This window comes from Camellia sinensis, chromosome 13, assembly GCF_055761805.1.
Source record: "Camellia sinensis isolate YWXY chromosome 13, ASM5576180v1, whole genome shotgun sequence".
Classification (NCBI taxonomy): Eukaryota; Viridiplantae; Streptophyta; class Magnoliopsida; order Ericales; family Theaceae; genus Camellia; species Camellia sinensis.
The window spans coordinates 46320695-46344822 of NC_138973.1; the positions used below are offsets into that span (position 1 = coordinate 46320695).

A 24128-nucleotide genomic window follows, 5' to 3' on the forward strand; every position below is an offset into this window, starting at 1 on the left:
AAGACTTATGAACAGGTAAATGAAATTTATTCAAAACAAAATCAAGCTTCTGGGAGAAGGGATGGCTTAGCTGTTGATGCTAAGTAATAGTAGGAACAGATGTAACATATACAGCAGCATGAACAGATGTAGATGATGATGAAGAACTAGGAAAAGGCAAAGATCTAGACAAGCATGTAAGTAATTGATAAAGATTGTTACCGTAAGAGCCTTTATATAGAGGAATCTTAGAATGTTTGTCCTGAATGACAAAAGAAGTATCATAAAATATGATAGAGCAATTGTTATCAGAAACCAATTGATGAACTGATAGAAGATTAGAAGAGATAGATGGAGCATGAAGCATATTACAAAGTTTGAAAGGAAATGAAGGAGTAGGAAGAATACCTTGGCCTGTATGCATAATAGGAACAGTAGAACCATTACCCGCAGTTACATGATCAGATCCATGATAGGGATGATACTGCTGAAAATTAGAGAGATCTTTGGTAACATGAGTAGTAGCAGCAGAGTCAACATATCAATTTGCAGGAGAATTAGACGAAGAAGCCATATACGTAGTAGGAGATGAAGAATTGGACTGAGAGTTGGAATTTGGCACAAAATTGTAAGAAGAATCCATTCGAAACCAACAATCAAGAGCTATATGATTTGGCTTGCCATAGATTTGACAATTGAGAGCGAAACTAGAACCACCAGAACTAGAAAAGGAAAAGATAAAGATTGTCGACCGGAATTAGAAAATCGGCCTCGACGATTGCCGTGAAATCGACCTCCTCTTGAAGAATTATTTCCTCTACGAAACTAATTTTGATTCCCTTGATAAGGAGAAGATGACTGGTTTTGAAACCTAGGTTGATTGTTGTGATCTTTGGTGATAGAGTAAGCAACAGTTAGATCAAAACTTGAAGACTTAGTATCTGAATCAATGTGTAAAGCCTCAGAACAGAGTAAAGAAGAGAGTTCTTACATGGTGATAGGTTCAATTCTTGCACGAACTGTGGTCTTAAGTGCATTAAATTCTGTAGGAAGTCCATTCAAGGTGATAAGAACCATAACTTCTTCATCAATTGGAGATCCAGAGAGAGATAATTGATCAAAAATAGTTTTGATCTGAAGCAAATATTCCTCCATCGATGAAGATTTCTTCGAGAGACTGGTAAGTTTATTGTAACGACCCCAAAAATGCGTATAGAAAGTTAGCCTTATTTAAGTAGGGGTTAATGTGTTTTCTATTGGAATTGAAGAACGATCCGTTGAGTTATGCCTTTGAAACTGGGATTTGTGACCTTTACCATAGAATCTGGAACTTTTTCCCTCCGCTCGAGCGAAGCAGTGGGCGCTCGAGCGTACTTTTGGGGTTTCCAGCAAATTGTGCAGACGGCTTGAGATTCTGGGAGTTGTGATTTTCCGCTCTAGCGGGGGAGTTGACGCTTGAGCGGACGTCTTTGTTGGTCTTCGCGCTCGAGCGCAAGGTTGGGCGCTCGAGCGGGTCTCCAAGTTGAGTTGTATTTATGGGGTTCATTTTTGGACATTTTTATTAGTGTTTTGGAACTTTCTATTTTATTTTGGAGTATTGGTTGAGGCGGTAATATGATGGTAAAGTAAAATTGGACTAAAAGTTTGAATTAGAATGATTTGTCTGCGACCAGCCGTCACTCTTTTGTCCTTTTCTTTTTCCACACTTTGAATTTGGATGTGAGGTTAGAACCATGGGAAAGCTTATTTCCGGGGCTTCAATTTGGACACAAGAACGACCTAAAACGGAGTTCGGATGGAAGAGTTACATCTATTTGAAGTTTTGAAATCTGTGCTGAGAGCAGGGACGCTCGAGCGGGAATAGGGACGCTCGAGCGGGATTTTCGGGACAGCAGCTTTAAAATCGGGATTTCTAGATCACTCTTGATATTTTCTTTTCCCCTCTTCTTTCCTCTCATTCTAGGTCCGAAAACCTAGCCCCAAAACCTTGATTTCCTTTACTTTGATCAACAATCCACCATGATTCTTACATCAAGGATGGAGAACAAGAGAGAATCAACACTTTTAACCGATTGGAATTCGGGATTGCGAAGGATTCTTCTTAAAGCTTACTTTTCTTGCTTGGTTCTTGAGGTAGGGGTTCTAATCCACTTCAATACTTATATTGATAGATAGATTTATGGTGTTTTCATTATATAAATGTACAAATTTTCATTTTGGGCATGTAGTGTATGGTATGAGAATTGGGGGTTTTAGGGTTTGTGATGTTGGGAGTTAAATTGGTGGGTTTAAATGATGGATTGGGAATCCTAGATGTAGAATCATTGGGAAAATTGGAATTAAAAGTGATGATTTAAGAAGTTTGATTTTTTTGTTAAAAATCCTCATTTTCTTAGAAACCCTAGGTTGATTAATGATGACAACCAATAAATTAGCTCAAGTTGAAAGTAGAGTAATGGAATTAAAGTATTGAAGTATATGTGTTCAAGTTGAATTGGAGTTTGGGAATGTTGGAACTTATGTTTAGAATTTGCGAATGAATCTTGTTATAAATGTTGAAATTCATGCTATCATGTAAAGGAAAATTAGAGAAATAATCTATTAAGGATATAGATGATATGAACTTGGTTTTAGAATGTTGAAATAGGATTCAAAGATTTATTGTGAATTATGTGAAGTTACAAATGGTGTTAATGAACTAAATGATGTTGTACTATGATGAATTATGCTTGAATTACGTGACTTGTGTAGGATTAGCTACAAAGACGGATCACGCACCTGAACACTGTGAGTAGTAGTACGCTTTACCACCGCTAATGCTTGCCACTAGTATTCTGTTAATTCCGTTATTTATGTATGTAAATGATTCAAGGAAGATAAATGCTATATGTATAAAAATGATTCAAGGAAGATAAATGTTATATGTATGTAAATGATTCAAGGAAGATAAATGTTATATGTATATAAATGATTCAGGGAAGATAAATGTTATGTGTTTGTGTAAATGATTCAAGGAAAGTACATAAGTAAGAGAAAGAATGAAACAACCCTCCTATGATTCTGTAATTCTGTAAGACTCTGACTTAAGTTTGCTATGATAATGTTTGGGCTAAATGTCAACAAGTTTAATGCCAATATATGTAAGAGCTAAAGGCCAACAAGTCTAAATAATCAAGAAATGCTCTAGTTATGATATGTTACGTTTGAATTAATGAATTCATGATATCCTTAGCACATGGCCCTTACCCGGGAGTAATAATACCGTGGTTTAAATAATTAAGTTACAATTGTATGTACGTTACAAGTTCAAGTATATGACAAGTATAAGCATGTTACAAGTTCACGTATGCTATAAATTTAAGTATGATACAAGTTTAAGTACGATACAAGCTTAAGTATGTTACAAGCTATGTTACAAGTTTTACGTATGTACAAGTTTCAAGTGTATTTCAAGGGCCTTGTGCCACAAGTTTCAAGTGCATTTTCAAGGGCTTTAATGCCAATATGTTTACAAGGGCTTCATGCCATTTTCAAGGGCTTAAATGCCAATATGTTTACAAGGGCTTCATGCCATTTTCAAGGGCTTCATGCCATTTACAAGGGCTTAAATGCCAATATGTTTACAAGGGCTTCATGCCATTTTCAAGGGCTTCATGCCATTTTCAAGGGCGTTAATGCCAATATGTTTACAAGGGCTTCATGCCATTTTCAAGGGCTTTAATGCCAATATGTTTACAAGGGCTTCATGCCATTTTCAAGGGCGTTAATGCCAATATGTTTACAAGGGCTTCATGCCATTTTCAAGGGCTTTAATGCCAATATGTTTACAAGGGCTTCATGCCATTTTCAAGGGCTTTATGCCACAAGTTACAAGGGCCTGGTGCCACACGTTTCAAGGGCCTTAGTGCCATATGTTACAAGGGCTTTATGCCACAAGTTTCAAGGGCCTCGTGCCACACGTTTCAAGGGCCTCATGCCACCATGTTTCAAAGGCTTTATAGTCATTATGTTTATGTTGCAGGATTGGGCCTAAGGCCGTTATGTACTTTGCACAGATTCAGACTAACTATGTGAACTCTGCACCTTTTTATTCATTGATATGAATTATGTTTCAAGTTAAGCATTGGTTTATGTATGTATTACTATTCACTGAGCCAGCTCACCCTCTGTTATGTCTGTTTCTGTAGGTTACCAATCAGGCAGTCAGTCCTAGCCAAGACGCCGCTTGCTTTTGCCAAACTTCATATGTTTAGGCACTATTTAAGTCATTTAATTTCTTAAGTTGTCAAGATGTTGGTTTGCTTATGAGTGTCCATCTAAGGTTGTTGTATATACCTTTCATGTTTGTCTTTGTATACGCCCGACTGTAGGGCTAGAACTGTAAATGTGTATGTACATACTCTGGGATATAGTTTGGAACTTTATTTATCCGGTATAATGCATGTGATGAATGAGATCCTGGCATGTAGGAATAGCTCAATGGAGTTTAATTGTTCATTATTATTTATCTATTTATTTTTAATGCTTCCGTTCAGGCCCTATATGATATATATATATATATATAACAGGTTAAGTGTCCGTTACTGAAGTGGTCATGCCCAAACTTCTAGGGGCGAGTTGTGGGTATGACATTTATTCTTCAATTGATAAATACGAGACCTAGAGAGAGAGAGAAGTAAATCTTCTAGAAAGAATAGACCAAACTTCATTGCAAGTGACGCATTGAACAGCAGATGTGAACACTGTAGGTGTCAAAGTTGCATTACTGGATTAGCCACAGTTTTGCCAGAAGAATCAAGAACTGTTACAAATGGAGAAACAATAGATCTATCAGCATAGCTCAGAAGATTTGTGGCTCTAAGTATATTCTGAAATTGATTTTTCCATACAATGAAATTTGTAGTATCTAACTTGATTGTAACAAATGAGTTCAAGTTAGAGATAAGAAGCGAAAGATTTGAAGGTAGAGATGAAGATAACACCATGGATAATGTGCTCGTTGGAGCAACTAGCTCTGATACCATAAAGAAGAAAAGAAACTGAATATTATCTCAATTCATTCCATACTGAACATACATCCATTACCTCTTATATACACACAAGTGCTATATATCTAAACTATATCTATCTGTCTAACTCACTCATTAACTAACTAACTATTACAATAACTGTTTACAAGTATAGATTGTCTACACCTCTTCTTCACCTTTGTTACTGTGTTCCATTAATTTGATTTGATCTGTTTTAGTATGAATTTCATCAATTAGAACCCTACCCCAAAAAAATATAAATATATCGAACCTACACCAGTAAAATCATTTACCATTCATTATATATTCAAAATATTGTTTCTTTTGATGAATGGAGTCTCCTTTTTCAACTCCGTGATTTACCTGGTCATACCATCCAATATAGTTATTATATATGGATGCTTGGTTCAAAATTCTCTTGCATCAAAATGAGTCATATACACACTTTTTGTTTCTCCAATTTGATCACAAATTCAAGTCAACAATTCCTACATGGTTTCTCAGATGGTGGTCTCAACATGGTGCCATTTCTGAGATTATCCTATCTGTATTAATGGAACAAATTCACTATTTCTCTTTTGTTTATAAACTTAGCCAACATCAAAGTCAATTTCCTTTATTACTCATCTTTATGTCCAAATACAAAGTCCCTTGGATATTCAAATGGCAATATTCTATTTCTGAAAATATAGTCACCAGACTCCATTTTGTTAAATGGTGGGACACATTTAAATCTCATTGGATTATTGAACAAGTCCAGCAAGAATTTCCAGTCAATTCTCATGCTTCAACTCCGGCCATGGTCAAAGCTTAGCAGAACCCAACTGCTTCAGTTACACAAGGTAGCCCAATTCCAACATTCAGACTTGGAAGCCCAATAACTAGCTCTTCCAAGCCCAAGTCATCTAAAAAGTCAGCTCAGTCAAAGCCCAAAGCTAAGCCTCAGTCATCCAGTGATGAATTGATCCAGATGGCCAAACTATTGATGGCCCAAGCTAAGTCACAAATTAAAGAAGAAACCTCTGAAGAATCTAGTTCCTTCGAGGATTCGACCAATAATGATCCTTATGGGCCCCAGTTTCAAGATGCTCATGACCCATATGCCTAAACAGTCAGACATTGGATTCCATTTATGTACAAATCAGCTTCAATCACTACTCTGTTTTTGAGAAAAACTGCTGTTTTGTATTTATATCGATTTCCCATCGGTCACATGCTTTCACCGAAAGTAATGAATAGTGAAAAAGCCGCAATCAACTTTAGTCACTCACCAAAAGTAGCCGATAGCTCCCATGTAATCCCATGTGCTTCTTTCAAGTTAGATTCCTTCACAAGGCTCACAGTTACCCCTTTTTTTGCTCATAAAAGAGCTTCTTCAGTCATTTGCAAAGACAGAGTTAGAATTGAGAGTTCCAGTACCTCAAACAAATAACTATCTCTGTAATTTAGTATTTCTGCAAATCTATCTTCAAGTTATGTATTTTGTAAAACTATTTTAGTAAACAATTGTAAGTTCATATTTCTTTTAAAATTTTTCCTTTTATTGTTGTCTTTTATTGACTTTTATTGTGCTGTGCTGCTTCTGCCTGCTGCTGTAGACACCCCATTTTTGACCGACCTTAAGACTCAGACGTCACCAATTGAGCGCTTGGTGATGTTGCATATCGTGCTCGTTCAAAAGTTTCAGAGTCTCGGCTGTGAGCCTTGCCTTCGGACTTTCGGACTCTTTTGCGCTTTGCCTCGGTTTGCGAACCAGGCTCTGTTTTCTCTGTTTTCTCTTCCCAAAGGGAGGGAGAGGTCTCGTAGACCATCTCTCAGTGGCTGTAGGCTACGTTTTATGGTCGTAGGCCATTTTTTGCCCGTTTGGAGTTCGGTTTCTGGTTTTTCAGAATCGTTGGCCGTGTGCCTCGGTTCGGGACCATTTAACCATCTCCGTTTGCTCCGGTTTTTGGCATACTTCTTATTTGCTCCCTTTTGAGGGACACTGTGGTCCGAGAGACCAACTTCGTGGTCGAACACCACTCCCGATGCCTAACAGCCGATTTTCAGGGCCTCGGGCTGCGCGTTTCGGCCCCCGAACCTTCATTCTGCATCGATTTTGGTTCGTTTTTGGCAGGGACCTCTGTTTCATTGGTAAGAAGGCCGTAGAAGGGTGGGAGGCCAGCAATTGTTCAGACAACCAGTTTTATTCCTCCATCGCCCTCCGTCGCCTATTTTGCTCACTTCAAAGCCAATGTTGACCATCCTTGGGCCATTTTCTTGCACCCTAAACCCTATATTTGTGATGTACACATCTGGGAGGCCACCAATATTTGGTGGTCGGCCAGTAATTGTTGTTGAACCTTTTGAACCCCTTTGAAAAGTGGGTTGTTCTCTCTCCTGGTTCACTATTTCCAGTGTTTAACCACAGGGTTGTGTTGTGCACACATCAGAGGCTCTCTTTTTGGGGTGGCCGGCCACTAATGCTTCTTGACCCTTTTGACCCCTAGCCGACTGGCCATGGGAGGTAGCCGGCCGGCCACCTAAACCCTAGATAGCTGGCCGGTCATGATCCTTGCACCCTGTTCCTTACAGCTATATATTCTGTTTCCCCTCAGATTGTGTATCCGGGGGGGTACATTTTTGGGGGGAAACTTGATTCATTTCCCTCTATTTTTCCCCAATTTTCTCCCCTCTTTTGTCTATATAACAACAGCTCCAGCTGCTGGTTTGAGGGTTACAACATTTGCCTTAGGCCCCTTCCATTGTATCTCTCTCCCTTTACACTTCCAAGCTTCAAACCTCTCAAACCCTACACCATTTCTTCACCAACCCATAGCCCCACCCTTCCATCCTTCATTCCAGCAGCTTGAGATTGTTCTCCAAAGCTAAAGAGACACCAAACTGAAGCCAAGAGTTGCCAAAAGATTGGTCTACAAGGGTAAGCTCCATTTCCCCCTTTTTGGTCCATATTTTGCATGCTTTCTGAGCCATACTTACTTGCTGTTTTTGGCTCCGACCCTAACTGGAACTAGGCTTATTTTGAGCTATTTTTCATGTTTGTTTAAGGGTATTTACCTGTTTGAGGTCTCCTTGTTGCACTTGCTTCATTATCTCCCTTGTATGCCATCTTCTTGTGTAGTATTTTTGGCCTATGTATAAACTGTTTTGAGCTCTGTCATGAACTTAAAAGTGGTTTATTTTGAGCCCTTATTCAACATTGTTGTAGGGCTCATTGCTGTTTGAGGCTTCCATTTGCTACTTGCCTTTATATCTCTCTTTTGGCTCCATTTTTGCATGATTTGTTAGCCTCTTATGCTTCTGTTTTTGGGTTCTGGTACGAACTAAAAATGACCTTATTTTTACCCCCTCTTCATGTTTAATTAAGGGTCTTTCACTGTTTGAGGCATCCTTTCTATACTTTGTGTTATAACTCTCTTTTTAGCCTTATTTTGCATAGCATTTTGAGCATTCTTGTACACTATTTTGGGTCTGGCCACCAACTGGAAAATATCATGTTTTGGGCCCCTCTTCAACTTTGTTGAAGGTCCCTCTCTTGTTTGGGGTTAGAAGCTGTGACTTGCTTCTTTATCTCACATTTAGGGCCATTTTTGCATGCTAGTTTTGCCCTATTTGTGTTTATTGTTTGACCTTGATTAGAACTGTGAATGTGCTTATTTTTGGGCTTTCTTGACTCTGTCTTTACATTCCATGTTCAAATAGTACATGTTTTGTATAGCTATAGGCCAATGCACGTGCCTAATTTCATGTTTCGGGTCGCATGTCATGCATCGGGTGCCATCTTTCCATCTTTCGGGGCTGTTTTGCATCACTTATTGCCCCTAAAATTTGCATGTTTGCATACCATGTTCCATGCCTTGCCATGCTTTGGTAGAGTGGCATTCGTGCCTTAGGTTCGGTCCTCGGTTTGCGTGCACGTGTGCATGCATCTCGAGTTGTCTCATTTCCATCTAATGGCCTCTTATGCGAGTGTGGCTGAGGTCCACTTGTGTTGGTGTAAGTCCATTGTGCATTGTGTATGCCATTTCATTTTATAGCATTGTGTATGCTAGGTTGTATGTTAGAGCATTGTGTATGCCATGTTACCTCGTACATCGTGTATGCCATGTTACCTCGTGCATCGTGTATGCCATTTCATAGCATTGTGCATGCTAGGTTGTATCTTAGTTGCATTTCATGCATATCATGCATATTGCATCGTGCTTGGGATAGGGGTTAGCCCGAGCACGGGAAACGAGGTACGTTTCGTACTCCGAGTGACGGAACGTGTCTCAATTCCCTGTCACCGACACTCCGGATTATCCATGATGGAGTCTAGGCCCTGTTGTATTTATGTGTGCATTCATTCCATATTGAGTTATGCAATTCAACCCCTCGGCCATCATGCATCGAGATGCGTGATTGGTGGCACGAGGATCGAGACATGCATACATATGTGAAAATACATTGCTATGCCCTTTTCCTGCTCTCTGTTGCAGTAAATCAAGAATTAACAACCTTCCGAAGCTTGGCATGCTTTCAAAGAATAATTGTAAAACAGAGGCTAATCGGGGCATCCCAGTGGATTTCCGCGCGAGGCGACCCGGACATACATCATCCAAAGAAGAGTCAAGACAGTCCCTGGCTTGTATGCCAGTTTATTATTTTTCTTAGTTAATCTGTAAATTAATTAGGAATTTGTATATATTTGGACTGTATTATTTGGACTGTGTTATTTGGACTGTACTATTTATTCGGACCCTCTGCGCGAGGGCACAACTGTAATAAGTGTGCGTGCGTGTGATGTATGTCTTCCAACCCCACGTCTTTCTCCCTTTTATTTACCCGCTTACAATGGTTAGATTAGGGCATGTTTCAATTAGCATACAGTATGACAGCATGTTTGCATCATTCATCTGTTTTGCATGCACCGGGCTCGGCGCATCATACTAACTGCATTGTATTTTCAATTCCAAATTGAATACATGTTAGCTGTAACATTTCATATGCCATGTTTAGAATAGCCGAGCCTGCTATAGTTGCATTTTTGCATGTGTTGCATTAGGCATTTCTGTATAATTAGGATCATGCATGGATTTCTAATGAGCTTCTGTTTTGGCTTGGAGTACTCGGTAAGTTTTATGCTTTAGCATCCTTGCATGCGTGTGAGTGACTGCCATGAATAGCATGCTTACCATGAGGCTATATGCTTATGTGATATAACTGCCTGAATGCCTGTGGGTGAAGGTTGGGTTATTTGGATTGGAACAAATCATTGACTGTGAGTTTTAAGCCCCCTAGATAGTGGCAAAGTCATGTTTTTCTAAGCCCACCCGAGGGTGGCAAATCCACGTCTTAGCCTACTTGCGAGTAGCACCATCAAACCATTTTCAAATAAACAAACATGAAATGTTTTGTTCCAATTCAGGCGACCCAGTCTATACTTGTATGCTGTGCGCATCGCATAGTAAATCTAGGCTAATAACCAGGATAAGAACACACAATGTTTTCAAAACTAGATATCATGGTTAGTAGAGGCCGATCTTTGATCGGGCGAGTGGGGGTGCTCACGAAGTGACCTTCCCCAATCGTACCCAAGTTCCCGAGCCGAGGTAACTTTGGTGATGACGGACACGTGGCCTTAGGCAAACGAGTCAGGGTTTCCTAAATTTCCCCCAAAATAAAATATTTAGGTGGCGACTCTGTATCTGGCAAAGCAGTCCATGTTTGGCACTTCTTTCAAAAAAATCTGTTTTCTCAAAACGATTTGCCGGATTTGGATTCTTTGGTTCAGACGTAGAACTGTGACAATTTTAGAGTCCTGAGCTGTAGTGAGCCCAATATCGAACGGAACGAGGGGGACTCGTTCCTCTCCCGGGGCGTTCGGGGAACGTCTATAGTTTCTGGCGACTCTGCTGGGGATTTAGAGAACTTGACTCGAACTCATGATATCTGTTTTTGACTACACTTATGTGTTTCTTTGCATTGCATGTGCATTGGTGCGCCTAGGACACCGTGTTTGCCATCTGCTATTCCTGAACGGTTTGCCGGAGGCTTGTCTTGTCAAGGCATGACCATAAGGCTGACCGGTTGTGGGCTCTGCCAGTATGGGAACACAAACTCCGGTTTTACCGGGGCACCCTTTTTGACCATTCGACCTAGTGCATATTCGGATCCGTAGTGACCATTCCAAACTAGGACAGGTTGCTTACCCGTTTATAGGTTGTTTGAAACCGCTGCGTGCGTAGTGAAGCCCTAGCTCCTGACAAAAATAGGACAGGGAAACCCTACCCCAACATAGGGGTGTTTTGGCTCTCAATTATCTGTTATATGCTGTCAGAGTGTGTCTCTACAGGGAAATGCATGTATCAGTTTATGAATTTTGGGCATCAGGCCTGCGGGCATCAGTCAGTATTTGGGAATCAGTTATCTGCGGATATCAGAGATTCAGTTTTGGGGGTAGTGATTTAGGGATAATAATCAGTGTTTGAGGACAGTGTACTCTGTTTATCGATCGTGTGTTGTTATACCCGGCTGTGTGTCATGCATTTACTTTAAGCTGTTACGCTGTCCATTTATCTGTTTATTTATTTCCTTATTGCTTTATTTATCTTTTTACTAGGGCAGTTCTAGCACAATTGCTTCCAACCCAGTAGATATTCCCCAAGCACTTTGGACACGAGGTCGTCGACTCAATCGATCCGAGGATCTAATTGACGGACAGCCAGTGTTTCATTCTCTACCCCCAGTTGTCAGAAGAAGGCCGAGAAAGTGCAGTGTATCAGAACAGAGGTTGCCAGAACAGTGGGTTACTCCATCAGAGGACAATAGGACTGAGGTCTCGATTGTTGCTATAGAAATAGACATACCAGTTAGTCGGATGGATCAGCAAAATACATCAGGGATGGAAGCCCTGATGCGCCAAATGCAGGAGAGCATGAGACAAATGCAGGAGGATGCCGCCCGTCAAGCGGAATTCTCCAAACAGCAGGCCGCGATCATGGCCCAGCAGGCCGAGCTAATCACTAGATTGCAACAGCAGAATGCGGCATCTGCTTCACATCAAGTTCCTCCTCCGCCAGGGGCTCCATTACCCGAGCAGGCACCTACTGTCCAGAACGCTCTGCCAAACACCCAGAACACCGTGCCAAATATCCAGAACATACAAGAGGACACGAACTTTCCAACGGGGCCAGCTCCGCCCCCGCTTCCGCCCCCGCTTCCGCCTCAACTGTCTAAGACCCATACACCCAACCACCCGGACTCCCCCTTCGAGTTTGAAATAGACTATACAGCTCTGAAACTGAGCAAGCTTGAGAAGCTCTTCAAGAAATCACAAGGAGTAAAGGCTATTCCGGATATCGAGGATGGATATACTGACGTGGCCATGACATTGCCCGATAGGTTCAAGATGCCGCAAATTGACCGCTTCGACGGGTCCGGAGACCCCATGGTCCATCTTCAACTATTCTCAGACATCCTGCGGCCAATGGGCCTAACACGACCACAAAAGCTTTCGCTGTTCGGCCGAACCCTGTCGGGTGTGGCCGCTATCTGATACACGAAGTTAGAAGATGAGGTAAAGAGGAATTGGGATGAAATGGCCGAGGCCTTTGTCGCACAGTACTCGTACAACACCCAGATCGAGATTACAACTCGTGATCTCGAAACGACAAGGCAGGAGCCCAAAGAAACTTTCTCAGATTTTGTAACTCGGTGGAGGGCAAAGGCGTCGATGATGACTTTGAGGCCCACTGATAAGGACCAAATCAGGATGATTGTGCGCAATCTCCAACCAAAATTGATGTAGAAAATGATTGTACTCCCCTTTCCTACTTTTTCAGATCTACATGAGATGGGGGTACAAATCGAAGACGCGATGAAGCAAGGTCTGATTGACCAGGACAGGGAGCAACCCCAGAGAACATTTAACCGCAACAATAACACAGGCCCGAGTGGCGCTGCAACCGCAAGAGCTTCGGAGGTCAACATGGTCACCACCATTCCCCCTCCCCTTCCAAGGCCCATGGCAGCCACACCCTTCTTCGGTGCATCCGGAAGCAATACTCAAACCTCTAAATACCAGCCCAGAGGCCAAAGAACCTTCACCCCACTATACATGCCTTTGTCTAAGGCTCTGGGGGTCTTGATCAGAAAGGGGCATCTAAAACCCCTAGAGCCGAGGCCATTGCCGAATCCACTCCCTCCCTCTCACAACCCAGCCAAGTACTGTGCATATCACCAGCAGCACGGTCATGATACTAACCAATGTTTCAGGCTGCGTCACGAGATTCAAGACCTCGTTGACAAAAATGTGATTTTGCCACCAGAAAAACCCAACGTCACAACCAACCCCCTCCCTACACACAACCAAACTCCACCTCCCAAAAGAGTCAATCTTATCCAGACTGGGGTCGTGTCTTACAATCCTAGCATCTATATTACTCTTACCCATCTACCTAAGCCGGAGGTGCTCCTTCCTGACTGCACTGACTTTTTGTGCATGTTGGACATCTCCACAACCTAACCAGAGCCGACGGTGGTGACCATCGAAGATGGGGCAGGGCAGACCTCAGGAAAGAATGGGATTGTTGAGCTTGGGACTGAACAGAGTTTTGCTGGGGAAGTCTATGATCCGAGTGAGTACATCTTGTCATCAGGCCAAATTGGGCTGGGTATAGAATTGCCAGAGAGCTGTGTGTGATCCGGGGGGATGGATTTGAGCAAGGGGCAGATGATCTGACAGCTGCAGAGGAGGACTTTGACAACCTGCAATTTTTCGATGACCAAGAATCAGGGGACGAGGCAGTCAACTGGTTTGACTATGAGGAATCGGCAGAGGCCATTGGATGGCTCGATGATCAACCAGATGTGGTGGGAGAATCCCAACCAGAACAGGGCCCGGCAGGGGCGAGAGCATCAGCTATGGCTGGAAGGGCCGAAAGTCAGGTTACATTGTCGGAGAGCACCGGTACGAAGAATTTCGCTCAGGACGGAAGCATTGTGAATGCAGGGAAAGTTGAACAACGAACTGCACTGACGCAGGTAGAACAACAGGGTTCTGAGAGAACCGGGAAAGCCAAAATCCATGAGGGGATCGAAAGTGCCGTGCGCACAAGAACAGAGGATGCTGTGAGCATGTAGGCTGAAAGTGCTGAGAGTACGAATATGTCCGAACCAGATAGGTGCCTTTTGAATGCCAGCGGAATGTGGTGGGAAGACGATGACTTATGTCTTGCCCACACAGACGAAGACTGGGGAAGCAGCCAACCGAACGACACTTGGTACCTCGATGAGGTTGATCACATGACAAGAAGCGGGCGGTACTTCAAGCCCCCGCACCTAGACCAACCCGAGGCATCCGGGAAGGATAAAGAAGCTGAGAAACAAAAGGAGAAGCAGATCGAAGAGGAAGCTGTGCTGAAACAGCTAAAGAAGATACAAGCAGACATCTCCATCTGGGGACTGCTTATGGCATCGCGAGTACATAGACAAGCTGTCTTATCTGCTATGGACAAGTCCAAACTCTCCATAGATACTACACCAGAACAGCTGGTTGGGCTGGTTTTTCCAGGAGGAGGTTCCCCGGCATTAACCTTTTCAGACAAGGAACTACCGCCTGAGGGCACAAATCACAACAAACCCCTCTACATTTCCGTGGAATGTAGAGACAAGTGGATACCGGTGGTACTTGTTGATACCGGGTCTGCCATCAATGTCTGCCCAACCAGAACAGGATATGCAATCGGGTTGAAGCCCGCGGACTTCGTGCTGACTACTCAAGTGATCAGAGCATATGATAATACTAGCAGGGAAGTGATGGGGACTGTCAAAATTCAGACCCAGGTTGGTCCCGGACAACACAACGTTGAATTCCATGTCTTGGACGTTCCCGCAACCTTCAACCTACTTTTGGGGCGACCGTGGTTGCACCAGGTCAAGGCAGTCTCTTCCACTTTACACCAGATGTTGAAGTACCCTCACGGGAAGGGGGTGGCTATTGTCTTCGAGAATTCATCAATCCATCCGCCGCTGGAAGTGTCCACACCAGTCTTGGAAATCGAGCATGGCACTGAGGATGTGTTCTTATCAGGGTTCACTTTGGCTGAGGTTCGAGTGGTGCAAAATATTATGGCTGTGAATGAGGGGGTGTACGTCAGTGCTCAATCCATCTACCTCATGAACAAGTTACAACACATCCCCGGAATGGGATTGGGAAAGAGCGGCCGGAAGGGTGTCGCAGCATTAGCCGAAGTGCCACACAACCCTTACACCTTTGGCTTGGGTTATCTGCCCACCAAAGAGGATTGGGTGAGGAAGGGTAAAGAGATGGCCGGAAAAGCCAGAGCAAAGAAGGCAGGGAAGCCTTTTGAGTTAATGCATCGGCCCATTCAGGGTACCCTAAACGGACGCTTCGTCCGGGAGGGGGAAGACTTTCCGTTTTGCGGCTTCCCAGAACCATGGCTGAACGCGGAGAGGAAGCGCGTGCCTGGTTTCGAGATCTTCTTCGACTTGCAGCTACCCGGGGATGACATTGCCGAAGAGCAGACAGACCCATCAACTGAGGTTGGGCAGTGTAAGGCAGTGGATTCCGAGAGCACCGAACTTGAGATGGGGGTAGCACTGGCATGTCTACTTTCAGATCCTTCGATCGACCAAAAGTGCTTGGGAGATAACTCCTCGGTTTCCATGATTGGGATTGAAACAGCTGCGGGCCTTCCAGCGACTATTTTGGATACATCCATCGCACCATCTCTCACTTGGCAGTACGAGGAGGGATTTTTGTCCAGCGACACCGGGTCAGGTAGTGAGCCGGAATCTGATTCCACCGAGTCCTGTGAGTCGGAATCAGGTTCCAGCTCGACTGAGTCTGAGTCTGGTAATCTTAGGGATGATAACCCGGATGCCACAGTTATGTCCAGGTCGTCTTTTTCTTTCTCATTTGAGCCTGTTGTAACCGAGAACTTGGACGATTTGGATGTTCTTAATGAGAATCAAGTAACTGTGGTTTCTGAGTACTTTTTTGTGCCCTTAATTTATTGCATAAACTCAGACTTTCAAAATTTTGATGAAAATGACGAGGACGAAATTCCTTCGGTTTTACAACGTTTAATTGAGCAGGAGCAGGAGAGATTTGTCAAACCCTTAACGGATGAAATCATTACCGTGAATATTGGTACTGAGGAGGACCCGCGGCTGGTCCAGATCGGGTCCACGTTGTCTTCGGAGGAACGCGAGCGCTTAGTCGCTTTACTAAAAGATTTCAAAGATGTTTTCGAGTGGTCCTACGAAGACATGCCTGGGATCGATCCTGAGATTGTACAGCACCGGATCCCCCTTGACCCCGAGGCCCGACCTGTCAAGAAGAAACTCAGAAGGATCCGCCCCGACTGGGCTCTCAAGATCAAGGAAGAGGTCACCAAGCAGATCGATGCAGGCTTCCTGCTGGTATCCGAATACCCGACTTGGTTGGCCAACATCGTTCCAGTGCCGAAGAAGGATGGTAGGATCCGGGTATGCGGGGATTTCAGGGATTTGAACAGAGCTAGTCCGAAGGACGACTTTCCCTTACCGCATATTGATGAGTTGGTGGACTTCACAACAGGGCATGCTTTGCTCTCATTCATGGATGGCTTCTCAGGGTACAATCAGATAGTAATGGCACCAGAAGACAGAGAAAAGACTGCATTCACCACCCCGTAGGGAACATACTGCTACAGAGTAATGCCGTTTGGGTTGAAGAATGCCGGGGCTACTTATCAACGGGCCGCAACCACAATATTGCACGACATGATCCACAAAGAGGTTGAGGTGTACGTGGACGACATGATTGTCAAGTCCAAGGAAAGAGAGGGCCACTACACCGCCTTGCAAAAGTTCTTTCAAAGGATCAGAGAATTTCGGTTGCGGCTAAATCCTCAGAAGTGTACGTTCGGTGTTACAGCCGAAAAAATGCTGGGATTTCTGATTACACAAAGGGGCATCGAAGTCGACCCTTCAAAAATCAAGGCCATCTTAGAAATGCCACCACCAAGGACTGAAAAGGAGGTGCGAGGCTTTCTGGGTAAAGTGCAATTCATAAGACGGTTTATCTCAAAATTAACCTTGACTTGTGAACCACTTTTTGGTCTCCTGAAGAAAGGCAAGAAATTCCAATGGAACAGCCGATGCCAAGCTGTTTTTGAACAGATCAAGAAATATTTATAGAACCCGCCCGTGTTGTCGCCACCAGAGCCGGGGAAACCGTTGATATTGTACCTTTTGGTGACTGAGACTACGATGGGCTGCATGCTCGCACAAGAGTCAGAGGATAAGGTGGAGAGGGCCATCTACTATCTGAGCAAGAAGATGTTGGACTACGAGGCCCGTTACACTCCGCTCGAGAAGGCTTGCTTGGCTTTGGTATGGGCTACCAGGAAGCTGCGACACTACTTGTTAGCTCACTCCGTAATGTTGATTTCACGACTCGATCCCATCAAATATCTTTTCGAGAAACCGGCACTTACGGGTAGGCTAGCTCGTTGGTTGCTGTTGCTCTCTGAATTCGATCTGAAATATGTGACACGCAAGTCAGTCAAAGGAAGAGCAGTGGCAGAGTTCTTGGCCGATCATCCAGTCGAAGAAGGTGAAGCAGTGGAGTACTTATTCCCAGATGAAGCCATTTTGCACATCGACGACGAATATTGGACGATGTACTTTGACGGAGCATCAAATCAGTACGGATATGGGATAGGGGTGTTGCTGATAGCACCCGACAATTCCCGTATCGCTCTAGCCTTCAAACTCCGGTTCAAAGTCTCGAACAACGAAGCAGAATATGAGGCGTGCATTGCCGGCCTAGAAGCGGCCCTGGAACTAGGGGCAAGACGTTTGGACGTCATCGGGGATTTAAACCTTGTTGTATCTCAGGCAAACGGAGACTGGAAAGTCAAAGAAGAAAAGATGATGATGTACCATCAGACCTTGGACTTGCTAATCCCTCGGTTTGAAAAGCTAAACTTTGCTCATCTTCCAAGAGAGAACAACAAGTTCGCAGATTCTTTAGCAACTCTATCTTCCATGATAGACATCCCATTTGGAATCCGGATGCGTCCAGTCGTCATTGACCAGAAATTTGCGCCAGCCTATGAGTCGATCGTTGCTATAGATGAGGTTCAGGACGAAAACCCCTGGTATTATGACATTTGGAATTTCTTGGAAAAAGAAGCATACCCGCCAGGGGTAAATGCCAAGGATAAAAGGGCAATCAGAAGAATGGCCGTCCAGTTCATCATCTGTGGGGGTAAGCTGTATGAGAGAGGTCATCTGGGAATGCACAAGCTGTGTGTTGAAGCCGAGGAATCAAAGCGCCTGATGGAGGCCATCCATGGAGGAGAATGCGGTGCGCATATGAACGGAGTAATGCTAGCACGGAAGATCCTCAGACAGGGTTATTACTGGTCCACCATGGAGGGGGATTGTATTAGTTTTGTTCGGCGATGCCACAAGTGTCAGATTTATGCAAACCGCATGAACATCCCGCCGTTGAAGCTGTATAACATGACTTCGCCATGGCCATTTTCAGTTTGGGGAATCGATGTGATCGGGGCTGTCACTCTAAAGGGGTCGAATGGGTATGAGTTCATCCTGGTTGCGATAGATTATTTCACGAAGTGGGTCAAGGCCCAATCGTATGTTGTGTTGAAGGCGTCACACGTTGCGAAGTTTATCAGAAACAACATCATTTGTCGCTATAGGGTCCCGAACGAGATCGTTTCAGATAATGGTTCCCACTTCAAGAAGGAAGTGATTGACTTGTTGGAGAAATACAACGTGGCTTTTCATAAGTCATCTACATACCGACCGCAGACCAACGGGGCGGTCGAGGCCGCCAACAAGAATATCAAACACATACTGCAGAAGATGGTGGAAACCTACCGGGATTGGCCAGATAAGCTGCCATTTGCTCTATGGGGCTACAGGACTTCAATCAGAACTTCTACCAGAGCGACTCCGTATTCATTGGTTTATGGGATGGAGGCCGTTTTACCTATCGAGATTGAGGTTCCGTCATTACGAGTATTGACTGAGTGTCAAATAGCTGAAGCAGATTGGCAGCAGAGCAGATTTGCGGAACTCATGCTTTTTGACGAAAGAAGACTGAAAGCGCTGTACCATGTTCAAGGCTATCAGTGTAGAATTGCCCGGGCTTTCAACAAAAAGGTTAAGTCCAGGAATCTAAAGGAAGGAGATTTGGTGCTCAGGGACAACCGAGCTCCCATCCACGACCCAAGGGCAAGTTCAAACCCAATTGGACTGGTCCCTACATCATTAAAGTTATCTGGTCAGGTGAAGCTATGGTTCTGATGGATCTAGATGGCCTAGAGTTCTCCCAACTGATCAACATGGACAAGTTGAAGAAATATTACCCCTGAGAGGCTCGCTAGGCCGAAAATCCGAAAGGGCGACCTAGGCAAAAGTTAGAGCACAAAAAATTGGAAAATATAAAAACTGAGCTCGCAAGGTTGAAAACCCGCAAAGGGCGACCTTGGCAAAAGTTAGAGCGTAAAAGGAGAGTGAAAATACCCGAGTGAACCTCAGCCTGAACTACGTAAGGTTTGATTCCCATCTTTGGGATACGTAGGCAACTTCACCTTGAAGTTCAGTCATAAACTTTTCCCCGATCAACTTTGTCCATTTTGACCATCTCGGTCATCTTTGTCCATCAGCTTTTATCGCGATCTCCGGTACAGTGCTATTCAGACTAGGGGCAACTTTTCGTTGCCACGACGGTGCAGCGCTATTCAGACTAGGGGCAACTTTCCGTTGCCATGCAGTGCCGCGGCACTCTTCAAACTAGGGGCAACTTTCCAGTTGCAGGGATCTGGGGTTGTGCATCTCAGTGACAGATCTTAGGCGTGTCCAGTTCTGATCCATATCGAAAATGGTTTTGAAAAGTTTTAATAAAAGTTGACTTTGTTCAAATTAATCTCTTTACAACTAAGACCATTTTTGGACCAAAGCGGAAAATTTTCAGTACCACAACCTTCAATTTCATTGATTTCAAAACAGAGTTCTCCTGCTCTTGCATACAATCGAAGTTGCTTTTTATTACATTCATAAAGAAAACTTGAAAGTACTAATAAAGCAATAAATCTAGGGCATAGTCAAGTCAAGTATCTCTACGCCCCCTCCCAGAGCTGGTCGAAGCCTCTGACGCCAAGCTAGGCCCAACCTGTGCCTCCTCATTGAGCCAGTCCAAGCACTCGTCAGACAAAATGCAACTGAAAGTGGGAGCAGGAGCCAGGAGCTCTCCCCATGCTGTGGTATATCGGGCAAGCTGTGCACCTTGGACCGAGAAAGCAGCCGGGTACTCAATCCCCTCTGGTGGGCAAATCTGATCATGACCGAACTGGCGCAGGAACCGGAACGGAAAGTAGAACACACAGTGGGTTAGACCAATCAACTGGATCCCAATCAGCCAGGACATGCTATAGCTCATTGCCGGGAGATTGAGCTAAGGACAATGCCAAGCAATGCGATCTGCGGACAAATTGCACATCCAGTCAAACCACCACCTTTCATCAGGGGTATCGACTAGGCGCTGTCGAAAGAAATAGCCTCGAGCTGAGTAGGCCGGGCAAGAGTCCACAACCTGCAATTTGTCCATTAACCATACCTGAGGAGGGATAAAAAATGAGAGAATAAAGAATAGAGAGATGTACGGTGAGAGAAAAGTGAGAAAAGGGTTTTTGTGAGAAAAACCGAGCCTGAGGGCCGAGTGATGTGAGCAAATACATATGTGAGATTGGGTGGGAAACATTACCTGCAGCAGCAGTGGACTCCCAGCAAATCTAGTCGTCTCCCGGCGATAGATAGAATCCAAGCCCATCAGCGTCTCGGCCAAGGTCACGGCGATGCAGCTCTTTCCTTCTTTCAAGCCTTGAGTAACTTCAATCAAACAAATGCTAAATCCCCCAAAGCCCGGGGAAAGTAGAAAGTGAGACATCAGGCACAAGCAAAGGGTGTGTTGCCGGAAACCTTGCCAATAATGGTTGCTGCGGTCACCGGCGTCAAAAAAGCGATGAATCAAACCAAGGATATCCAGCTCCCCATTACAGATCAGAGACCGAGCATCATGCGCGGCGAGTCCACACATCCGCCCTAAAGCTTGGGTGTGGCCAAAGCGGAACTGGGGCAAGATCTCTTCATGACACTCAGACTCTATCAAAACTTGAAAATCTTCAAAAGTTAGACATACCTCTTGCCCGCCAAAGCTAAAGACATGCGTCACTGGGTTCCAAAACCTCGCCGCCGCATGGAGGAAAGGGAGATGTAGCGGGGTGCGGCTCAGCGTGAATAGTGCATTCAAGCCGAAACCCCGGAAGTTCAACTTTTCTGAGCCATCTAGAGAAGCGATCCAAGCTGTGAGATTTTCAACGAGAAACGCCTCCATTTTTTGTGCAAAACTAAGGTGTATTGAATCAAAACACGGAGCTAAGGCTTTTAAAGAGGAAAAGACACTATTCAGGGGGACAAGTGTCAAAAATTGGGCGGTTGCTGAGCTAAGTGGCCGGCCGACCATCTTTTCTGATAGGACAGCCATTTCTTGTTTCAAAACTGGCCGGTGGCCCCCCCCTCTGCAATAAACCTGGCCGGCCGGCTCCCAAAAGTGGCCGGCCATGCTCTAATGTGTGTCTTTGGCCCTGTTTTACCCTCCGGGAGAAAGTTTCAAGCATTCCCATGCAACGGATGTGTCGAAGACCTCTATTTCTCTCTGTTTCAGATGCGTTCCGTTGCCCAGATCGTCCAGAGTACACTTCGTTTTGTTAAGTTTTGTTTATCGATTTGTTGTTTTGTTTATCGAGTTGTCGTTTTGCTTATCGAGTTGTTTGTCGAGCTGTCGTGTTTCGTGTTTTTGAGTTGTTACTCTTTGTTTAAGCTTTTGTTTGAGTCTTGTTTATCGAGTTGTCAACATTATTGTATTTTGTTTATCGAGTTGTAGACTTGCTAAGGCTTTGTTATATCTTAGAAAGTCAAGTTGTTGCGTCGGTTCACTACCTGACTGGGCAAAATGCACAATGCACATTTCCATTCAATCTCATTATGATGCAGAATGATGCGATATGATGCTAAATGTTTAAAATACAATACTTTTTTTCAAAAAACTGTTTCATCCCATCATGCCTCGCTTGTTACAACATTTTACAGACTAAGGCACAAGTTTTACAGAGAATAAAATTGCTCGATAATGTACAATGTGCTACAACTACTAGCAAAAAGATAAATAAAACAGGAAACAGCCGCATCTGTGCTCTCAAGAGCAGTAATAAGAGGCCCTCTTCGTCCTCTTCTGCGGAATAGACTCTCCGCCACCGTCGCCATCGCCATCATCTGAATCGGAGCCTTCATCCTCAGGATCCCCCTCAGCCTTGCCTCCACTCCCGGAACCAAGGCCGAAGCCGTCCTCTCCATCAGCAGATGTCTCGGACTGACGGTTTGCAACCTCCTCCTCCTCATCCTCACTAGGCTCCTCCTCTACAATATGTGCTCTGCGTCTGCGAGACGACCCCTCCCCTCGAAAAGGCCTGGATGGCCCAGCTCCTCGGAAAAGCCTGGATGGCCCAGCTTCGTAAAAAGGCCTGGATGGCCCAGCTCCCCGAGAAGGCCCAGGTGGCCCGGCCTGCGGCTGAGCATATACCGGAGGCATCTGAGAACAAAGAGTTCAAATTAAATACATCAGTCCAAATATGTACATCAGATGCGGATACAAGCAAAAACTACATGAAGTGGGTGCATGTAAACACAGTGTACAAGTGGGGTGTGTGTCAGATGTGCTCTACACAAGTAGCCTATCAATGCAGTAGAAATCAGCATGTCATCAGAAGTATGATAAATGCTAGAAAACTAAAGGGTACCTGGAAGCCCATGATAGACAACTGTGCCTCCCTCCGCAGGACCATCCCCTCAAGTGAGGCTACCATCTCGAGCACCTGATCCATATACTCAACAGGGGGCTGCAGATGCAAAGGCAAGGGTATCAGTAAAGGAATGATCGTCCAAATATCTGAGTGATGAATCAAAGCTGTAAAACATACCGGTGGCGAGTCGGGGTCTCTGACATATCGATGACCGGGCATCGGAGGCTCTATCGGGATCGGAATCGGAGAGGTAGTCCCATACTGCCACTCCATCAGCTCAGTCGGCATGTCTAGCCACCCAGGATGAGGAAAAGTCGGAGGAATCGGGGGAACCGATCCACCTCCACCTCTAGATGTACCAACCCTGCTGGTGGAAGGGGCGTCTGCAGCCCGAGCCCAGACCTGGCTCGAAGATGGCATACCAGCAGGCCTCATCATCGGAGTGCGAACTCCCGTCAATGGAGGCATCAGGTATGTGTGACGGTAAGTGGCGTAATCCCCCTCCTCAAGATATAGCAAAGCATCAGTACCCAGCATAGCATTAACAACATCCCGGGAAATGAGTACATCAGCAACCCGCATGTCGACTGGGGGTGCTGAGGGAGGGTCCTGAGAAGTGTACCCCCAGACCTGACGCAAGAAACGCTCCCCCAGAAAAAAGGCCCTACCAACCGGCCCTTCGAACAGGAGCCTGTACCGGGAGGCACCCCACCTTCCGGCAAACTGGAATCGGAGACCCTCACCTAAGGGCGCCCAGGGCTGCCATGTAATCTGCAGATAACAGGTGCATAAACCAAGCAGAAATCGAAGATGTACAGGACAAATCAAAGATGAAAACAGAAAGAACTGAGAGTTCTGAAGTACCTCCGATGAGCGCACCGTGTCAAAATACTGTCGCAAGTAAATGAGAGACTCCCGAGGTCTTGGCCGGTGCCGGCCTTCAAACACAAGTGAGTACGGGGTCATGAGAGGTCCCGCTACCATCAACTCTGGGGCCAATGTCGGGAAATATACACAGACCCACAACTGTAGAAAACAAAGCAGAATGTGAAATGCTGAGGGCAAAATGCACGATACAGAGTATAAAGTGCGCCATGTGTGCGATGTGCAGGTAATGAGGAGCAGAAATGTAAATCAAAAGGGCAGAAAGTACCTCCCAGGCTCTCCAATAGCCACCAAGTAAGTCCCCCCGTCTGAGTGAGGTCGCGCTCATGTAGCAATAAAGGGTGGCCAAGCCGGC

The 24128-nt window shown here is 44.7% G+C and overlaps 1 protein-coding gene across 1 annotated transcript; it reads right to left on the minus strand.

Moving 5' to 3' along the window:
- Positions 1 to 520: 520 nt before the first annotated feature.
- On the minus strand, positions 521 to 23799 carry LOC145805351 (uncharacterized). The gene is made up of 5 exons (XM_082900473.1): positions 23066 to 23799; positions 22886 to 22984; positions 22583 to 22677; positions 971 to 1156; positions 521 to 701 (listed from the first exon to the last, which is right to left on the minus strand). Exons 1-5 carry the CDS (start codon positions 23468 to 23470, stop codon positions 521 to 523), a joined length of 966 nt encoding a protein of 321 aa, XP_082756599.1. The 5' UTR covers positions 23471 to 23799.
- Between the last annotated feature and the right edge of the window lie 329 nt (positions 23800 to 24128).

What these genes read in the sequence shown, in the direction of transcription:
- LOC145805351 (XM_082900473.1), bottom strand. Translation starts at nt 23,470, where the DNA reads ATGCGGGTTGCTGATGTACTCATTTCCCGGGATGTTGTTAATGCTATG. An exon ending in TACGAAGCTGGGCCATCCAG is followed by an intron (nt 1,157 to 22,582) that starts GCTTTTCCGAGG and finishes TAAACTTACCAG; the next exon opens with TCTCTCGAAGAAATCTTCAT. An exon ending in AGAATTGAACCTATCACCAT is followed by an intron (nt 702 to 970) that starts GTAAGAACTCTC and finishes TTCCTTTTCTAG; the next exon opens with TTCTGGTGGTTCTAGTTTCG.